This window comes from Cupressus sempervirens, chromosome 4 (genome assembly GCF_028749045.1).
Source record: "Cupressus sempervirens isolate cs-2001-9-10 chromosome 4, ASM2874904v1, whole genome shotgun sequence".
Lineage (NCBI taxonomy): Eukaryota > Viridiplantae > Streptophyta > Pinopsida > Cupressales > Cupressaceae > Cupressus > Cupressus sempervirens.
The window spans coordinates 319,880,515-319,900,803 of NC_143121.1; the positions used below are offsets into that span (position 1 = coordinate 319,880,515).

The 20,289-nt window shown below is 37.0% G+C and overlaps 2 protein-coding genes across 3 annotated transcripts in view; one reads left to right on the plus strand and one right to left on the minus strand.

Moving 5' to 3' along the window:
- Positions 1–1,178: 1,178 nt before the first annotated feature.
- LOC149561317 (uncharacterized) lies at positions 1,179–1,913 on the minus strand. The gene is made up of 2 exons (XM_089827796.1): positions 1,401–1,913; positions 1,179–1,313 (listed from the first exon to the last, which is right to left on the minus strand). Exons 1-2 carry the CDS (start codon positions 1,911–1,913, stop codon positions 1,179–1,181), a joined length of 648 nt encoding a protein of 215 aa, XP_089683922.1.
- A 7,235-nt stretch (positions 1,914–9,148) lies between these two features.
- The window catches only part of LOC149561318 (alpha-glucan water dikinase, chloroplastic-like), a 131,758-nt gene continuing 120,617 nt past the window's right edge, over positions 9,149–20,289 (plus strand). For both annotated transcript variants that reach the window (XR_016363796.1, XM_089825083.1), the window contains exons 1-7: positions 9,149–9,255; positions 11,595–11,933; positions 13,142–13,186; positions 13,276–13,385; positions 13,499–13,577; positions 13,748–13,839; positions 13,967–14,120. Coding sequence is in view for 1 of the 2 variants with exons in the window: in XM_089825083.1 (XP_089681209.1) it covers positions 11,673–11,933; positions 13,142–13,186; positions 13,276–13,385; positions 13,499–13,577; positions 13,748–13,839; positions 13,967–14,120 (741 nt within the window). In the remaining variant the exon portion in view is untranslated. The remainder of the gene's footprint in view (positions 9,256–11,594; positions 11,934–13,141; positions 13,187–13,275; positions 13,386–13,498; positions 13,578–13,747; positions 13,840–13,966; positions 14,121–20,289) is intronic.

Below are 20,289 nucleotides of genomic sequence, written 5' to 3' on the forward strand. Positions count from 1 at the left end.
AGAAATTATTCACAGCTATCCACAGTAACATTCATAACATCATAAAATGTTCATTTCATTTCAATTATCCACAAAATGTTCACACCAAATAAAAGAGGAAAATATAGCTAGGGAAACAAAGATTCACTCAAAAAAACATCTGTACATGGCAGAGAACAGTAGAGGTAAGATGAATGCACCATCATTAGCCAATATGGAACCCAGTGAGTGTAAATAGATAATATATTTGGTTTTAAAAAGTATAAACTGTGGTAAAAAAAACTCAAAACCATCACTGCATAGTGTAGAAATAAAGTGAAAAATTGAAAGAACTTTTATCAAATACATGTAGAACAATAGAGAAAACACATTTTAACCATCTACTTGAAAAGTTAAGTCAAACATTTTGTGGGATTGCAAGGATCAAACATAAATATAACTTAAGCAGAACTTTTTTGATTTATACAATCAAATAAAGTTATAATAAGGACATATCAATGTCACAAATATCATATCACTAGGAAGCTGTAAATATATTGTTCATGTTGATTTATTAAAACTAAGCACGAGATCTGTAGTCTTCCCACATCCTCCTAGCTATCTCGTCTCAAAACTTTCCCCAATCATCCCTATCTCGTTGACTCATCCCATATGTCTCAAGTAATGGTACATTTATCCCATCATGATCATCATCCTCTTCTACTTCTATTTGAGATGGAAAACCATCCTTTATAGTTATAAAATTATGTAATATGCAACATGCAAAAACAATTTTTATTTGTGTCATTATCGGATAAGATGTTGCATGCCTCAAGATAGGAAAATGTTGTTTCAAAATCCCAAATGTGCTCTCTATTGTATTTCTAAGCGAGGAGTGTTGGTGGTTATATAACTCATGTGCACTATTTATTGGGTTTGCTCTTGAAAACTTCTTTAGGTGATAACGTGTGCATTTATAAGGGGCAATAAATCTAGAAACATTTGGATACCCAGCATAAACTAAAAAAAAAAATCCTACAAAAAATGTATAGAAATGAATATTGTCAGAATGTTGCCTCATTTCTGATAAACTTCACTATAAAATCATTTACAAGTAGATTTGACATACCTTGGGGAACTACCAATGGATCTGCTATGGAGAGAGTTGAAGCAAGAACACCACTATTTGCAACAAACCCTTTCCAAACAACAAGAATGTATCAAAACTTATAATCAAATGAACAAACACCCATAACATTCTGTGACAAGTGGCCTTTTCTGTCATGATATTTAGCTTGTATCTTGACATCGATAGTAACCGATATATGGGATCCATCAATTGCTCCAATATAATCCTATGAGATTCAAATGTGTAGTAATATGAGTAAATGTCAACTAATATGTTTAAATGTGAAGTAAGCATGTAGAGCTATGAGATATACCTTGAAGTACGGATCAAAACGATCCTTCCCAATAATCTCAACAGGAGTATTTGGACCAGTAGGTACAAGATAATCAACGTGGAGAGATAAGATAGCCCTTAGGACCTTATGAAAGTGTCGTTTAACTATCTCTCCTGAGTGACCAAAGTTGTGACCAATTTTACGATTCCTTAGATTGTGGCCAAGTGTATGGAGGAACATCACTAGTTGCTCTTCCAACACTATGTTTACTGTATCTTCAATGTTGCCTTTTTGCCTTAGAATATCAGCTAGATGAAAGAAAGTCCCTCTAGTCATGCAAATTTGGTCATGACAATCTGTCTCATTAGAATGGACAATTCGCTTGTAAAATGGAATTTTGTCTCTTTGGTGCTTACGTCTTTCTCTTCTATCTTGTTGAGCAGATATTGCTATAGATGCAGCAAGGAAAGCAAGAATAGCAGCAAGAACACAAATTACTCTGGTCTTCTTAACAACGATAGACAAGATTCTTTTATCTCTAATAGGAGCCATCGGTAACCTAAAAAAAAGTCGCAGTTATACATAAGAATATGGTATTCGCCAATATGAGGAATTTTCAGAGAGTTTGCAAACTATGATCCAAACATCAACAATATATGAGTTCTTTCCAATATATAATCATCTTATCTAGACAATATATGTTTTTGGTCAAACTTTTAGTAAGAGTCCCAAGAAAGATCTATTTTATGCATTTTATATGGTTGGGAGGTTTAATTTCCTACTAAATTTCTTAATTTCCAACAAATCAATGGATACAAATTAGAAAATAAAGGTACAGTAAAACATCATGTCTGAAAATGTATACAAATTAGACCATAATCCATGAACGGTGGAAGGCAAGCTTTTTTATTTAGGTCTATCTTTAACTTGAAAAGGGCACACAAGAGAAGAGAGAATGAAAAAGAAAAAGAACTAATGAAAACCTATGCTTTAAATCAGTCCTCAACTCCTTGATCGATAAACACTAGGCTCTAATGTGAGTCATGACAGTTGTATCCAAAATAGAATCCAGTAAGAATCATCTCTGGCTTGAAATTTGAACTCTACTTCCAAATCTTATGCACACTAGAGGGCAAACTAGCACTAACGAATGGGATCACAAAGCTTAGAAATCAAATATTGACATCTACGAATTAAGAATTGCCTAAAGTGGGTCAAATAATTGTAGGACAAAATATGATGACAATGACAAAGAATAACAAATATTTAGTTGAAGCATGGGAAACACTCATTTTGCACAGAAACCCTCATATTTTGCTTGATTCGTGGGAATGAATCCATCTCTTGCAAGTTGAAACTTATTTTCCCATTTTTCTCTTCCCTATGTACTCATATTAAGGCAAGATTGAATGGATGTGAAATCTCTACACACGTAACTAGGTGTAGGAATAATCAATACTTCCCCAATAATTTGCAAGTGCTGAATGATATGTGACCTCTCAACCTTGCCACCTAAACTCTTTCCATTGTCACATGGCTTTTCTTCCCACTCACTACAAATGTTATAATTATGGAACTGATCCTTTCTTAAATTAAAACTTTCCTTTGGCATTCAAAAGGATATAGCTCAAGCAACTGAAAGTAGAACAAAACATCATTCTCAAGGAGAAAAGCTCCAATATCAAGATGTTGTCCAGAAAAGACGTAGCAAGAATGTATCTAATATCTCTTTTAACATACACAAAATCATGTTTGCCAAGCCCTATTTGCAAGTCTTGTTATCTCTTTTGAATCTTGATCATTTTAGTATATTGTAAAGGAGTAGAGGATCACAAAAGTGAAAAAGATTTACACTTGCACGTATGCTCAATCGATGCACTGTCTTAGACTTAATTACAAGCATAAAAAGATTTACACCCAGCTATGATAGCCAAGTAGGTATAGATAAGCTTGATCCTTGACAACATTTTGAGGTATGTTTTTGGATTCATCATAAGAAACTTAATTTGCATAGTTCAAATGAAATTTCATTGGATCAAATAGTGGAATAGTCACTAAGATGAAGTTTAGTTGACCAAAGAACCACGAAAAATTAAATGCTTATTCTCTGAAAGATTTCGATAAAGTAACCATATGCTTTTGTGCCGCAAAAGTGGAAGATAATTGACATTCTCAAGACTTACAAATCTGAATCTAGATATGGATCTACTGGGCCTTCATTAAAAGCCATAGTAGACCATTATATTGTTAATGAGGATAAGTATAAAAAGATGTTAGGTATTGGAAATAAGAAGCATAAAGGGAGGGTTTCAGAGAAACATAAAAAAGAAGAGATAAAGCCAGGGAAACCGATAATCATCTTCAAGAATAATAGAGAGGAAATGAAGCTAGAAAAAGTAAAAGAAGATATCAAAACAAAGGGCATTTGCAAGGGAACAACAGATCTTGAAAGCAGCAAAAGCAACGAATGGGAATCAATTCAAATTGGGGAGATAGTGACAATGCCATATTTTCAAGGACATGTCTTGAAAAGTACCAAGATTGAGGCTACTTCTGACCTCTTAGGGCCTTTAAAGGATAGAGACAACCCATCTGAGAAATCAGAATGTGTGAAGAAAAATAATCTTTTTAACGCAATGGATGAGGATGTAATTAGCAACAAAGTAGTGGAGATGAACTTTTTCATTTTGAAATTGATAAGCACATCTTGGTGTATGGATTGAATATTTTGGTTAGCAGGTATGAATGTTTTGATTTTCTTAGGAGGTAAAGAGTTTGAAATTCTGGAATTTTTTGAAAATTTTATTAAAATTTATGAAGCAATAAAAAGTTTTAACTGAGTTGGTTGTTCGTAAAATATCGGGAGCCTATTATTGTAAAAATAAGTCTGAATTCGATAATTGAAGCATGGTCTGTTTTCGGTTTCGTTATATTTTGATAAGAATTGAAAAATCCGGACAGGAAACGATGGTCCAAAAAATGATCTGTATCCTCCTGGATTTAGTTCAAAAAAATTGAACTACGTAGCTAGGGCACAGGCTCATTTTGAGTAATAATTTCTATAGGAATTGAAAAGTCTGGATGGGTTAGATAATAAAAGAAAATGGAAATTTGGCTGGATTTGGTTCAAACATTCGAATTCAATTTTTTTGTCATGGAATGGTGAGAGGATAGTTTTTTAGAGGAATCCAAAAGTTTAGACTGATTAGGTGGCTTGGAAAACATCAAGCTCCTACTGGATTTTTTGAGAAAAATATGAATTTGGTTACTAGACGATGGACTATCAAACTTGGAAACCCTACCTTAGAGCTGCCCTTTCTCTGAAAGCCTCTTTAAAGCTTGTTACCAGCTGCCACTGGTGGTTAAGCACTTGGAATTGTTGGTGCAAATAGATATTTACTATTTACACTTTACTTAAGTTTACTTAGGTTAGTGCATTATTTTATTATTTATTTTGTGAGACACTTAGGAGTTTGCATACCTCTATGAGTTGTCATGTTGATAACACAGAAGTGCGCAACTCTAATTCAACACATGGTGTCTACAACACTGAAGTTTGCATCATTCACTGAGTTGTCATGTAGACAACACAATTATTCACACTCTTAATTTAGCACATGGTGTCTACAACATAAATTTGTGTGCTACACCATTGTAGGCTTATCCTCTCATCATCGCACTTACTTCTGTGCTTAATGGAGGATAACCCATATCTAGTGGACATGTGCCTGGTTGTATGACTTATCATGATGCTGATTCCTAGGCATTCTAGAGGCATCTCAGAGGCCTTTATATATAGGCACTCCTAGTGTATTTGTACATTGTGTTGAATGCTATATAGATATTTTGATCATACTCTGGTCTATTTTGTGCTTGTGTTTGAGTTCCTTGGTCTTGAGTTAATTTTTCCCTAAGAAAAATTCTTTCATGGTATTAGAGCTGAGGGAGATTCTCGTCGCAAAGCCATTGGAGACCTTGTTGCTTCATCTCTTGAAGGGACCTGATTCAAATCTAGAGCATTTGCAGCAATTGAGAACATCTAGAGTCGAAGCAGACCTCGCCATTGCATCTAGAATGATGATTCAACGAAGATTGACTATAAATTTGCCTACCCTAGGCAAAAGTCAATTTTGAGGCAATTTTTTTTTGCAAATCGGAATCCGAAGGCCCGATTTGCAAGCTGGGCATGGTTTTTTATCAATCTATTTAATTAATTTTCAGATTTGTAGTTTTTCTCTATATTTTTCGATTTTTTTTTTCATATTTTTTGCCCAATTAGGCTAGCAAAGGATTTTTTTTAGAACCGAGTAATCACACCAAGACCCTGCGTAGAGAATATTCCATCAGAATATTCTTTATTTTATTGGCGGGCACAATCTCATTTTTGGGCCGCACCAAATATTACCAACAGACGACATTAATTTTCGGGCAATAACCATAATCCTGCAAGCACATTAACTCACCTAGTAGTCTGCGACAGTTGTTTATAGCATGGACAGTTTTTATTTTTAAATAACTTTGGAGGCATACCCATGACAAATGTGTGATTTAAATCCCTCATTCACCGGCACCAGTAAATAGCAATCCAATTAGCCTTGTTACTGACGGTAGCAATCATGTCATTTTCATAAAAAGGTTCTCATTGACAACTTCTTCTCTATTTTGCGGCATTAGACAAATCTCCATGTGGTAGTTGCCAGACTCGTCCACGTGTTCGCCCGCTGTTGCAACAACTGGCGCCAACTTTGCCTCAGACCCCACTCGTTGTCTACCATGCAGCGTAAAAGCCACTGTCCAGTTTGCAACATAGACACACATTGCCAAAAACATGTCCGGTTTCAGATGATCCACACGGTGCAGACTCTCGATGCCACATGGCACCTGTGACAACTCATCCGCCACGCGTTAGGCATAGTCACCGCCTGCACAAAGGTCCACGTAACCCACCACGTCGACATCTGACTCGATAGATCGTACAACACAGTCAACATTTTCGTACCACCACATCAGACCCTATCGTACTTTTTTGTACGTGCTAACGTCATTAGTAGTACAAGTGACGTGATCGACACGTCCTGCGTTTTTACTGATGTTAGCAAATTGCTAGCCTAAATTTGATAGTCATCTGATTGTCATTCCAGGACACTTTTGAATTGTTGCGACGATAGTTTGACTATCAAATTTAACATCATGTTTCCCTCTCCAGACCCCTCTTCAGATGCAATTTTGATTTGGCAGCCCAACTTTGAGAGGCCATAACTTGGTCATCCAGACTCCGAATCAAGTGCGATTTTTTTAATTTTGGGTAAAATTTTCTAAACTTTTTAGTGGTATAGCTCTTTTTTGAGTTTGGTGCATGGATTTGTCAGAAATAATATTTTTTGGCAACTATACCTACCTAATCCTACATTTTGCAACTTCAAATGCATCGTACGGGCTTATTTGGACTCCTTTTCAGGTTCTTTTTTTTGAAAGTGCATATTTTTTTGTCTACTTTTCAGATCTATAGTCAGATTATAGGCTTATGTGGACAAAAATACCACTTTTAGAAATAGGTTCTGTTTTGCATTGTATTGCTTCACAATTGTTATATTTTTGAGCTACATTGTAGAATTTTACATTTGTACTCTATACGGAGGTTGTAATAGCCCACTTTGTCCATTTTGACAAGTGACCTATTGTAAACACACTATATATAAAGTGCCAAAATCATTCATTTGGGGGGGGGGGGGAATTTTTTGATTGAGTAAAAAGGGGGGGTGTGTATCGTGTACTGTGTCTCCTTGATCTTGCGCTCTTGCATTATGGGTTCTTTTTCAAAGTTAACTCCACATAATTATGCTACTTGAAAAGAAAACATCAAGGAACCATTGGTAGAAAAAGGTTTACTACATTTTGTAAATGGTGCAACAAAGAAACCTCCTGTTGACGCTGATGAAGCTCGAAAAGAAGACTGAGAATCCAAACAAGAGATGGCCCTAGGAACCTTGTTGAAAAATATCTCTAATCCTGTCAAATTTTGTATTAGGAAACTTACTGATCCAATGGAGCAGAATTCACCCATGACCAAGGAACTCAAACACAAGCACAAAATAAACCAGAGTATGATCAGAATAAATGTATAGTATTCAATACAATGTACAAGTACACTAGGAGTGCCTATATATAAAGGCCTCTAAGATGCATCTAGAATGCCTAGGAATCAACATCATAATAAGTCATACAACCAGACACGTTCACCAGATATCGATTATCCTCCATTAAGCACGGAAGTAAGTGCAATGATGAGAGGATAAGCCTATAATGGTGTAGCACACAAATTTATGTTGTAGAGACATGTGCTAAATTAGGAGTGCGGATAACTGTGTTGTCTACATGACAACTCAATGAATGATGCAAACTCTAGTGTTGTAGACACCATGTGTTGAATTAGAGTTGCACACTTATGTGTTGTCAACATGACAACTCATAAAGGTACGCAAACTCCTAAGTGTCTCACAAAATAAATAATAAAGTAATGCAAAATAATAAAATAATGCACTAACCTAAGTAAACTTAAGTAAAGTGTAAATAGTAAATATCTATTTACACCAACAGAAATCTTTAACCAAGATGTGCTTATATATATTGAGGGTATATGTAATTTAACTACTTGTTAAAGATCAGATGAATGCTGTAGAAAGAAACAACAGAGCTATTTCAGAAAAGCTAGAGCTAGACAAAGTGAAGAAAGAAATCAGAGACCTAAAGGAAGCGAAACAACAGTTTTGGAAGGATAAGCAGTATGATGAGGAAGAGTTGACGAGACGAAACAATTGGCTCAAAATGAGTTAACATGGAGGAATGTTGGCATAGAATGTGACATGAATGAGAAAAGGAAAAAAGAAAAAACCCTCTATTCACCTAGGAAAAAGAAAAAACCCTCTATTAATCTAATGTAGACACACCTTGTTGAGCACCCAAAATTTTTTAATGCAGATGAAGAGCTCCAAGCTGGAAATGCTGAAAACTTTGACCCTATAAAACAAAAATTCCACAACAATTAAAACCCTGTAAAACAATGTCGACACAAGGAAAACAAAGATAATCCAAGAGCTGAATCAGTGAAAACACAGAGTGAAGCAACTGAACCAGTTCAAATGCAGAGTGAAGCAGCAGAGTAAGGAATATTAGGTCAAGGAGAATATATTCACGAGGTGGGTGTAAAAAAAATGCGAGCGAACACCAAAAAATCTTCCAAATTCATTTTGATTGACTCCCCAAAAAGTGAAACCGAATTTTAAAACTCAATTTCTAGTTTTGAGAGGGAAGTCACATACCCTGTGTTTGAGGCAAAATTAGAAGTCGGATATTCTAATTCCATTTTGCCAATTTTGAAACAAACACTATATTTTTCAAAACCAGATTATGTAAAAGCCAATTCCCGTCATCTTCCTGCAACCAACCTTTATCTTCACCAACAAAATACCTGAATATCTCTCTGTTTCAGAAACCATAAATTATAACATTTTTCTAATTAGCAAAGGGCAGACAAATAACATATAGGAAGGTGAAAAAGTTAAAAATCTAAAACGTGGCTCAGCCATAGCGGGCGCCTCGATTCACGTTACACCGCGCTACACCTCACATACGGCAAACTGTGATATTTTACAGGGACTTGTGCTGCAAACTCCACCGTCCGATCTCCATTCACTTTTCACCACAGACGTCGGATCTGAACAATGGCAAACTTCCACGTGTCGCATCGATATTGGGTGATGGGAGATACTTCTCGCAGTTCCTCCACGGTGACATTTTGCAGGCGTATAACTTCGCGAAGCAATGAAACGAAGTCTGCCGTGGAGGGTTTATTGAAGTGGCCGTATACACATTGAATTTATATTAAATAAAAGAGGTATTTTCTGCAACTCTCGAGTTTCCGATCTGTATCTTCATGACACGCTTTTAATTCAGAGATATTTGCTGTCACATAAGCCAACTTTCACTGGTTTTTGCCAAATGCAATGTAGTTTGTAGTCAGTCGTCAAATTTTGTAAGTTGCAAAGTGATTTGGGAAGTTGTGTACTTTGAAAATTGTTTGCGCTTTGAAATATGACTGTTTTTTTTCGGTTTGGGATTTTAGTTAAGTTGAAATCTGTTTATAATATACTTATATTTATATTTTCTTGGCTCATTCGATAGTGAACTGGGTTCTGCATCCTTATATCTGCTGTGTAGATCATATGTTATCAGTCTCTTATCCTATGTATGTCTTTGGGTGCTTTGCTCTGCTGAATTGAGACTCGTTCATTACATTTATTATTTAGCGGTAGATGTCCTCCAATTTTGTAAATAAGTAAAATCTTCGAACGATTTCTCGATTGGCTCTTCACCAAATATGCATTTTTTGATTATAAAATTTGTTTAAAAAAATCAAGAAACCACTTTTGTCAGGCCAAACTAATGTGCCGATCTCCTTGTTTCTGAATCTATTTTGACGGGTATATCGGGTGATGATCAATGATCATGGTCTTCTTCTCAAGCTGGCATAGTGTATGCCACTACACGGCTGATTAAGGATTGAATATGCTCCACAGATTTAAATATTGTGTTATATTAGTTAATAGATAATAAAATTGGTTTTGGGTTTATTGAAAATATTCGACTGATGTGGAATTTGATCCAATGCTGCATACTTTGTAGTGCACCATGTAACCTTATGTGAGTGTCGAGGCCAATTTACGTGGGTTTGCATTATTGATCCTATAGAACATGATGTTATGAGCTTTTGGTAATATCGTAGTTTACGTTAATTCAATCTTTTTGTCTCACACTGTCAGCGTATGATTTGAAACCATCTCTTGTTTCCAACTCTTACATGCTTTCTCTTTGATTTGGGTCATGATCATATCCTTTTTGAATCATCCGACTTTAAAGGAGTGTTGGTGGTTCAATTTTGAGATTTAGATCAGCGGTGTACAATATTCGTTATGAACACATTGAGATTCTTTTGGTGCAAGGAATTCAAGGCAGTACAATTAGTAGTCCTGTCATGTCAAGCTTGTGCGAGTTTTTGAACATTTTTTGTAATCATGCACTTTTTGAATGGATAAATGCTGTGTGTTTGGGCTTTTAAATGTCAGCATAATGGTCTGATATTCATCTCTGGCTAAATTGAATTTGGTCTTTCATTATCTTATAAACTTTTTTGGGTTCATTTGGGCCCAAATAAGTGAATTGGTTCCTCACGTATATAACCGTTTCCATGAATTTTCTGAGCATGTTGAGTCTTCTGATTGCTATATTTGCTGAACTGAGTCACATTTTCTACATTTATAATTATGTCATCTATATTTTTAGGCATGCCATTCGAATGATTCATCTTGCTCACGTTTTGCTATGTTTGAAAAGGGATTATTTTAGTGGCTAATATTTGCTAGTATTGTCATTCTTTTTCCAAAAAAAACTTTTGCCATTTAAAAACAAAGATACATCAGATTCCATTGCCAATATTTGTAAGCAACATATAGTCCAAAGGAAACTTTAAAAAATCTGGAATATCACCAAACAAAGTAAGAAGTTTATATTGAAATAAATTCATCATGATATCTGAACTTCTAAAATTGTATGATTTCTTGAACTTAGTTCCATTTTTTAAATTAATTTTTATTCAGTAGGATTTGAATATATGCATCTTATGGTTTTGAATTATAAATTAGTGTTTGAAAAAGACCTCTTCTATTATGTATTTAAATGTGAAGAACCCAGCGGGTCAATCTGATACGTGGCAGAGTAGTCCTTAACGCATTTAACTAGAAAATACTGTACACTCTAGCTTGGGATTGGCAAATAATTGAAAAAAAATCTACTTGATTGACTAAATCTGCCAGTGATGTCTTCAAATATCAGCATAGATGGCCACTATAATGGTTCAAAAGCAACCATTTATAGCCATCAAGCTTTGCAGTGGCAATCGTTAAAGATAGACTTTCCTTGAGTTATATCCCCACCTTTCTTTTCTGTCTGATTAGTAGTGCATGCAGCTCTGTTACTGATTGAATCTGAATTTTATGGCAGCAATAGGACAGACATATTAATCAGCTGGTTTGGTTTCATTTTATGATTTTCTCCTGTTCTCTCTCTGATTGTTTAACTGATCAATAGACTTCTGTCCTTGTATGATACATGTCTGTATTTATCCTTTTCTGATCATGTATAAATTGTTGTTTGCTTTGTGTTCATTATCTTGTACAGCATTTTGGTGTAAAAGAAGGCTTTGAGGCTTGAACAATTAAGAACTTGTTCTGACATAGGAAGAAGGAGAAAATCAAAATGCTTGGGAATGGTTTACTTCAGCCAGCAATAAGCAGGCTACCATCTGCATATCTTGGTTCTTCTACTGGACATGTTATGTATGCTATTTCTAAAGATGCTTCAAATCCATCAGTTCATCGGTCTTCAAAGCCTCTTCTCAGCATTAAATTGTTCGACAATAGTCTACATTTACCTAGCAAAATTTCCTTCAAAGAACCTTTGCGTGGAACTTGGACGGGGCCTCGTGCAATCTTAGCAACAGATCCAGCTTCTACTGAGGTATGATTGCCCTTTCAGTTTCTCATTGATTTAAAAATCTGACATTGAAAAGCTCAATTGACAAGACTAGGTAGAATGCCCAAGTGGTGTGCATTCCTAGTATCTTGTCATGTATTAATGCTTGATCTCAACAGTTGTGTTGCCAATTTAGCTCTTATAATCAACTACAAATGGTTTCGATACATGCTATATAGTGACCTCAATCCATTCATGAGTTTTCAGTTTCCTTTTTGTTTATTCCTTACGTTGAATGCTTTAACTTGCTGAGTAAACATAAATATAACAGCGAACATATTCATTATAAGGTGAAACGTAGCAAGTACTCATTTGACATTATTCCTTTAATGAAAATATATTCCCACTTGCAAAATAAAGTGTCTTCAGGTGAACCCTGTATGGATTTTGGATTGGGTTCTGGCAATCCTAGTTATAGATATGCCTGCTTCTCTGGTATTATCGTCCTTTTGGTTTCTAATAGATTTTGTACAAGGTAAATGCTATAGATGTCAATCTATATGCCTAGGTACAAAGCCTAAGGAGAGTACCCACACATTAACCCATATATATACAAATGTCTTATCAATTAACATTATCAGATTTCCCCAATCCATTTAGAATGAGAGCAATGTTTCTGGATTAGATTGTGTGAGTTTTTTGAGCATCAACATTTCGGATCACATTACGTGATCCATCATCAGGATGAGAGAATGCAAGAATAGGAATTATTGTTAAAGGTGCTGATGCGTGTTATATAGAGTTTGAGTCTGGTACTTAGTTTTGGCTACCATCAAGATAGCTTTCTGTTAGGGGTGGAAGTGGGAAGCTAGCAAGGTTTCTTTGGTTTAAATTGCGGGATAAAAGAATATTCATGCCCATCAGGGTTACTTTTTATTTTTTAATGTTGAAAAACTATGCATGTACTGTGATGGCAGTAGTGTTAGGATTTGAAACCACAGTATATTTGCATTATTGTATAATATTTGATAAAATTCTTATCTTCTATATTCTTAGTCTGTTAGACAACTTCACTCTTTAGTTATGTAGAATTGCCAGTGGTCCATGTCACATTAAGAAGTGACCTTTTTTCCAGAGTTGTTCCCAAATATGAGCATGGTTTGATTAACCATCCATGATTCAATATTATCAGTCTGTACTTGTTAGGAAGGGATTCTAACTGCCATCTATGTCTTTTTCTTGTTGTTTTTCAGCAACTTATGGAGACATTTGACCTTGATGACCAGTGTCAGCTGCAGGTATTGAAATTGGCATTTGATAGCTGCATTGGTCATCTCTTGAGTCCAGTATAGACACAGTTATACCATGATTATGTCTCTTGTTGCAGGTGAATGTCATAAAGTCTGCAGGTGAATCTCCAGCAAAGATTAATTTGCAGGTTACAAATAGCAGCCCATCCTTAATTCTTCATTGGGGTGCAGTGAGGAGTGGGGAGAAGTAAGTTTTCTTCTTTCTGGGAACTTGTTTATGGAGTTGCTATATCTCACTTTCATTCTTTTATCCATTGCTTTAGATTTTAAGGCTCTGATAGAAGATATTTTATTGAGCAGAAATTGGATACTTCCATCAAATTGGCCTAGTGGAACAACAAATTATAAAAAAAGAGCTTTGCGAACTCCTTTTACGAAGGTAAGTTTTCCTCTGCTGTGAAATTCTTTGTGCCACATATGTACATACTATGTACGATGGATTTAGATAAATGACTTGGCTTTTACTTACATTCTGAGCATTTTGATTTGATTGATAATAGTCTCTGACCTTAAATTAGATTATGCATTCTTGGTTCTCATGATTTGCAGTCTGGGGATACATCTTTCTTGACAATAGAGATACATGACTCAAACATATCCTCTGTTGAATTTCTTTTGTATGATGAATCGAGAAACAATTGGTAAGTGTTTTGTTTAAATTTTTCGTTTTCCAATTTGAATTTTTTGGAAGTTTCCCAATATAATTGTCTAGTGTGACATTCCTAAGTTGTTGACCAATAAAATCTATTCCCTTGATTAAATTTCCAGGTTCAAATTTAAAGGACAAAACTTCCACATTGACTTGCCCAGGAGCAAGAATGAAATCTCTCAAATATCAATTCCTGAAGACCTTGTACAAGTCCAAGCTTTTTTGCGATGGGAACGAAAAGGCAAGCAAATGTATACGCCAGAGCAGGAAAAGGTACTACAAATTCATATCATAAGATCTCATTGGTTAGATAAATAATCTTTGACAAAGGTCTTGCATGTAAAACAGCAAGCAAAACATCTTATAAGTTCTGTTATTATGTGAAGACATTGAGTTGGCATGAAAAACAGCATCAACAAACTACATGTAATAAAAAGCAAAGTTGTGAAGGTTCCTCATCTGCCACTTGTGCATCTTTCATGACTGAATGACCGAAATTGGAAAATCATGGTCAAAGAGAATTTTGAAAATTGAATATTATGTATGGATATCTAAAAATTGAATCCTATGTATGGATATCTGAATAGCAGACATCCAATCATCATTGTTTTTGAAAGTAAAATAGATGAAGTAAAGTTTCCTGATTATGAATAGATGCTAATTTAGTTCTAAAGCCTCCAAGGCACTATGAGTGCTGCATTTGGCCAAGCTAGTCTGATAATTATTATGTAGATAAGATAAGATAAGATAAAATATTAATGTCCAATAGGAGAACACAAATGGGCCTAAGGGAGTGAAAGTACAAATAGAGGCCAGAAGGCAGCAGGACCACCAAATGGTGTCCGATAAAAAGAAAAACAAATAGAGCAAGAAGTGAACAAAGAGAAACAATACTAAACAAGAGAGACTATGAAACCGTGAAATAACTAGCGGTTGGTAGTAGTCGAAAAGAAGCTCAAAACCGAAGGATAACTATATGTGGCAGAGAAGTCCGAACCTGTCACTAGAGAGAGGAGGGCCGCTGTCGCTGGTGGTGCATATGTGTGTGATCTCGGTGTGGTTTCACCGATTTGATGTGAGTAGCATTGGACGGGCTCCCACACCTCTTGGTTCCTCTAGGAGAGGTAACCGGAGTGAAGAAGGAAGTGATAGGCTGATAAGGGGATGCAGATTTGGGGGGGGAAGACTCCCTATGAGTGAGAGAAAGAGTGCAAGGCGTCGCTGATCATCATACTTGAAGGAGGATAAGGACATGCACTCTCTGAATAAGCAATGAAACCTCCCTTGAATCTCATAGTAGATCGGATGGTAGAATAGGAAATGGATCTTACTCTCAACCACACCCATGTCATAACACTGACAAAACTGCTCATCTCTAATTGGATACGTAAGGCATGATGCCGCCGCCGAGAAGAGTAGTAAAGTCGAATGATAATACCATCTTGAATGTCAATATAGTGCTCCGTATAGAAGGCCATAGCAGGTTGACCTAATTCACATGAATAAACCTCTTGTAGATGTCCATCTTGGTAATCTCATTCAACTCCGACTGAGGGGGGAGGAGATGAGCGAGAGCGTCCAGGGAATACTGAAAGGGAGGACGATGCAATATCGATACCCACAGAGCTGAGGAGACTGGAGGCCTAGGCATACTAGCACCAAGCGTGATTGGTAAGGTCTAAAGCGACAATTGAAGTTAAGGAACAATAGGCCAAGTAGGAATAACAGTATTTGCCATCAACAAAGTCCACAATACCCTTGAGTCTATGAAGTAACCAAACTCGGTCGAAGATAATACAAAGTCTGAAGGGATGACCACCAAACTCGGCCAAGATAATACTAGTAGGTGTAGTCAGCTGTCAGCGAATAAGATGACAAAGAAGAAGAGTCTGTAACCTCTCCATCGAAGCCTAGTCTGTGGTCAAGAGGGAGGGTCCCCAAACAGTCGAACCATAAAGGACAATAGGTCTAAACAAGGAGTCTAAAATATGTATCTTCGATGTGGTGTCTGAAGCATTGTCTCTCAAGTAAAGCAAGTGAACCCAACCCCTTGCTGACCTGTGACAACATGGTCGGTCTCAGATTGACGCATTGTCTAGAATTCCTGATACCTAAGTAGGTGTAGCTGGAAGTCATCTCGATCTCAGTACCTCTAAAAAAGAATTGGAGATGAGAGGCTTTCAAGCAATTGAAAACCATAACCTGGGTCTTACCAATGTTGACCACCAGCTGTTGAGAATCACAAAAGGATGCTAACTTGTCCCAAAGATGTTGTAACTCATTAGGGGAGGAAGACAAGAGCACCACATCGTCAGCAAAGAGAAGGGTGGAAATCAAGACCTGATGAAGATAGCATCCATCCCCGGGAAGCGAGAAACTCCTTAGATAGCTCTCAAGCTTGTCAATGTAAATACCAAATAGCATAGGAGAAAGTGGGCAATCTTGCTTGACCCCAATAAAGCTCTGAATGAAATTGGAGAAGCCCAAAGGAGTCCTGGTACGACGAATAACCCTCTTATAAAGTCTCATGATGGCCATGAGTTGAACCTCAGAAGCCCCAATTTTGTAGTTTGGAAATCCGCTCTAAACCTAGCGTGACCCTTGGGCCTTACAACCTAATATGTCCAGTTGTCCCGTGAGGATAATGTGCAAAATTGTGGCATAGAGTCTGGCAAAGGTATGCCCAATCATAATGGTCCCGTAGTTCCCCAAATTAGACGCTGACACAAGGTACCCAACCTTGTGGATTGGGTGAATAATATTGTGAGACCAAGAAGGTGGAAAGCTAGTACACACCACTCTATTGAATAGATTAGCAAGATACGATGTCATATCCCCTCCTTAGTTTGACTATCAGAGTCATGGGAGTTAGCCTATCATGGGAGTCTCGTAGGCTAGCAGTATTGGACAAAGACTTACACAGGGGATTTAGTGGCCGACATTTCAGATAGTTTTGGGACAGTTTGGTGCAATTCCTTGATTTTAGGAGGTTTCCCTAAAATTTAGGAGGATGTGGCAGTTTCTAGATATGAGGTTTCTCGGGACCAGTTCTTGGTTTCAGTTTCACGATGACAGGATGAGTTTCCTATTTTTTAGGAGCATCCCTAAATTTTAGGGAAGGGATTGCCAGTTGATCCATTTTATTTGGCATCAGTCACAAACAGGTGACAAGGTCAGATTCATATTTGGTTGGTTATTTTGGGCTATTATAGACTATATGGGAAATATTTTAATATATTTAAATATTTCCTAAGTTAACGATTAAATAAATTAAAATAAGGCTATTTGTATAGCCAGTTTGGAGTAATAAGGGGATATTTGCTTCATTTGGTTAGGTATGCCTATGTGTTATAGCTCGTTGGAAAGGTCTCGAATTGTTATACATGATTTTCACTATCCAGAGACATTTTGGTGCCTTGAGCTGTGAAATTTAATAAAGTAATGTTTTTCCTATAGCATGGATGCCTTTATTTGGGAAAATGTTATTTTATTATATTTTGTTTAAAAGTGCAAGGTGTGAATTTCATTTAGGGTTCGATTTGCACTTGGGAGGAGTTATAAGGAGATGAAGACCTAATTGTTGATCATCTTTTGGCATTTTGAAACTTATGAATTGTGAAATTGCTTTGGAAGGGCAATTTTGTGGCTTGGTACAAAACCCTCAAGTCTGGACTGTTGGTACACAAACCTCAACAGGTCTTGGTAATTGGAGTTGTATTTCATTGCATTCAGATTGATAGAGGAAGTGGTCTATTTACCTTGGCATTATCATTTGAGTGGAGTAGGGCAATTGTAGCTGAGCGACGAGCTTTTGGCATTAGGCATTTCATTGCAGCAGCTCAGGTGGGGGTTGGAGAAGGTCTTTTCTTCACCACTAGATGCCATAGCTTCCCTTTGGCATTGGACGGTTCATCGCAGCAATTTCTTTAGGGTTGAATCATTCTCAAAGCATCTCCCTGTAGCTGATGTTGATCCTTGTTTAAGATAGTATTGTATATTGGCAGTGATATCTTTGAAGTTAATATATCAGTTTGCTAGTTGGTTCGGATATGTACTATTTCAGAATTCAGTAATGATAAAATGTGCAGCATATGTTTACATTTCTTAAGTGCTATTTATTTCCTATTTGTTATGCAATTATTTTATTTCCGAAAAAACCCAAAAAACTGAAAAAACAAGGAAAAGAAAAATAAAATCAGAATTCAGCTATAAGGTCATTCAGTGGTAACAAACGCTAGTCATAAATTCAGATTTTGAAACAAACGGTAATTTCTGCGGACACCGGAATTGGGAATCTTTCATACGAACCAAGAACAAAGATCCCCAGCTTGAAGAACTTTGCTTGGAACCCTTCCTTATCTGCAACCTTGCTACAGCTCATGGTTTCAATGGCCTCGACAACGGTGGAGATGGTGAAGAGGTGTCATTGGAGAGGGGGGCGATGCAAAGGGGAGGCTGATCATGAATGTTGTAATGGGTGATAATGTAGGAGATCAGGGAGCTGAAATCCAGGTCAGCAGGGAAAGTAGAATGGTGAGGGAAGAGTGTTCGCCAAAAGTGCTTCGCAGAGGCTCGAAGGGAATAGCTGAGGGACCTGCACTACTCAAGGTAAAAGAGCGCTTCTTCCAGCGAAGGAAGCTATGGTAGGAGAGCTTGACCCAAGGGAACGAGGGATCCTGACTCGAGATGACTGATCCTGATCCATGACGGATCCTGATCCATGAAGGCAGTGAAACGACTTGCAATCGTCATCAAACCAATGATTTTGGGGATAGGAGTTGGGGTGAGAGGGATAGGTAATGAGGGGGCGGAGAAGTATGAGAAAGAGAGGATGGTGGCCTCCTGGATCACCGTGGAGATGGTGTCGAACATGGTGGAAGCACAATACAAATCTGTGAAGTGAGTGGCTCGAAGAGGGCATCTGAGGTGGGTGATGAAGAGGTCATGATCAATGTACATAAAAGAAAAGGTGGTGCAGGTAGGTGAGGGCAGCGGAGGGGACAGGGATGGGGCGAAAGGGAGTGGTAAAGGGGGTGGGCAAAGGGGCCAAAAGGTGAGAGTGAGGAAGGAATGATCAGCCTATAGAAGGTGACAGACGAAGAAGTGGCTAATGAAGGGGATGAAGGAGGTGCAGGTGAGGTTGTAGTCAACGACACTAGCACCACCGCAAGGGGCCAGCAGGTAAACAACCCAGAGCTGGGGAAGCAAGGAAGATTATTAAGAACCAAGAGAGCAGAAGACTCACAGAGATGAAGGAGGTGCTTGCTATACCATGTCAAGGGGCCATCGATATCATCAAAGGAACGTTGTAACCAATTGTAACACTGTCAGACTTAGAGGTACATAAGGAATTAGTCCGCCGATCATGGAAAGGGGATTGAAGATCTTTGGGGTGGGCGTTGAAATACCCTGAAATAACCAAGTTCCCCAATCTAGAGAATCTATCAATCCAATCACTGAGGTCACCAAAAGTGTCCCTCAGGACTGTGAATTGCATACGCAAATGTGGCGGCGAAAAATAACAATCCACAAGGACAAGATCCCTATCCAGTCAGCCCTTGATACAAACCCACATGAATCTAGCCATGCTGTTAGAGTGCGTGTGTTACATCCCAATTTTTTGTCCAATTTTAAATGCTCCTTTATAATGTTCGTTAAAATTTCAAGTTCATCGAGGATGATGAAACACAAGGGGAATGGTATGTTACATCCCAATTTAAAATGCTCATAGAGCCGTTGAGGTTTCATGTGAAGTAAGTTGACAATTAAAATTTGTTACATCATGTGAAATGGTAAGATGGTTAATCGTTATAATTTCAGATGAAGATGAAATGCTAGTTAACCCTTATGATGATATTTTAAAGCTATTTTGGCAAGTTGATTATTTATCATGAATCCATGGGAATTAAAAAGGCGGTTAGCCATTGTGATCGTTTATGATTAATAACTTGTTATGGTAATATGATTTAACTGTGGAGAATTTCTTTGTAGGGAGCACGTCAAAGGAGTGGAAGCATTGTCAGAAAAGAATTGGGCACAGGGGCACCACCATCACTGGGCAAATAGGTGTGACTCTTGAATCACCATGGCTAAGGGTAAATGACTTGGCAAGCAAGAGTGTACGTTGGACAATACCATGAGCTACATGGACAACGAATAAAACATTAAATATTTAAACATAATCAAATTCATACCTTTAATTGGCTTATGTTGGTATTCTATATATATATATATATATATATATATAAATGCACATATGTATAAAGGTATGGTGCCACCATGGTATAAAATTATTCAAGCTCATCTCTATTAACATACATGTGTATACACACACACACACACATTGAGAGGATATGAAGATAAAATAAAATATCCTAATTATGCATTTATATAGATATGCATATCCTTGTAGGTATAACCTTGGATACAATAATAGTATGAT

Coding starts and splice junctions, on each gene's coding strand:
- LOC149561317 (XM_089827796.1), bottom strand. CDS start 1,913: ATGGCTCCTATTAGAGATAAAAGAATCTTGTCTATCGTTGTTAAGAAG. Junction 1,314..1,400: donor GTTTTGATCCGTACTTCAAG/GTATATCTCATA, acceptor TGAATCTCATAG/GATTATATTGGAGCAATTGA.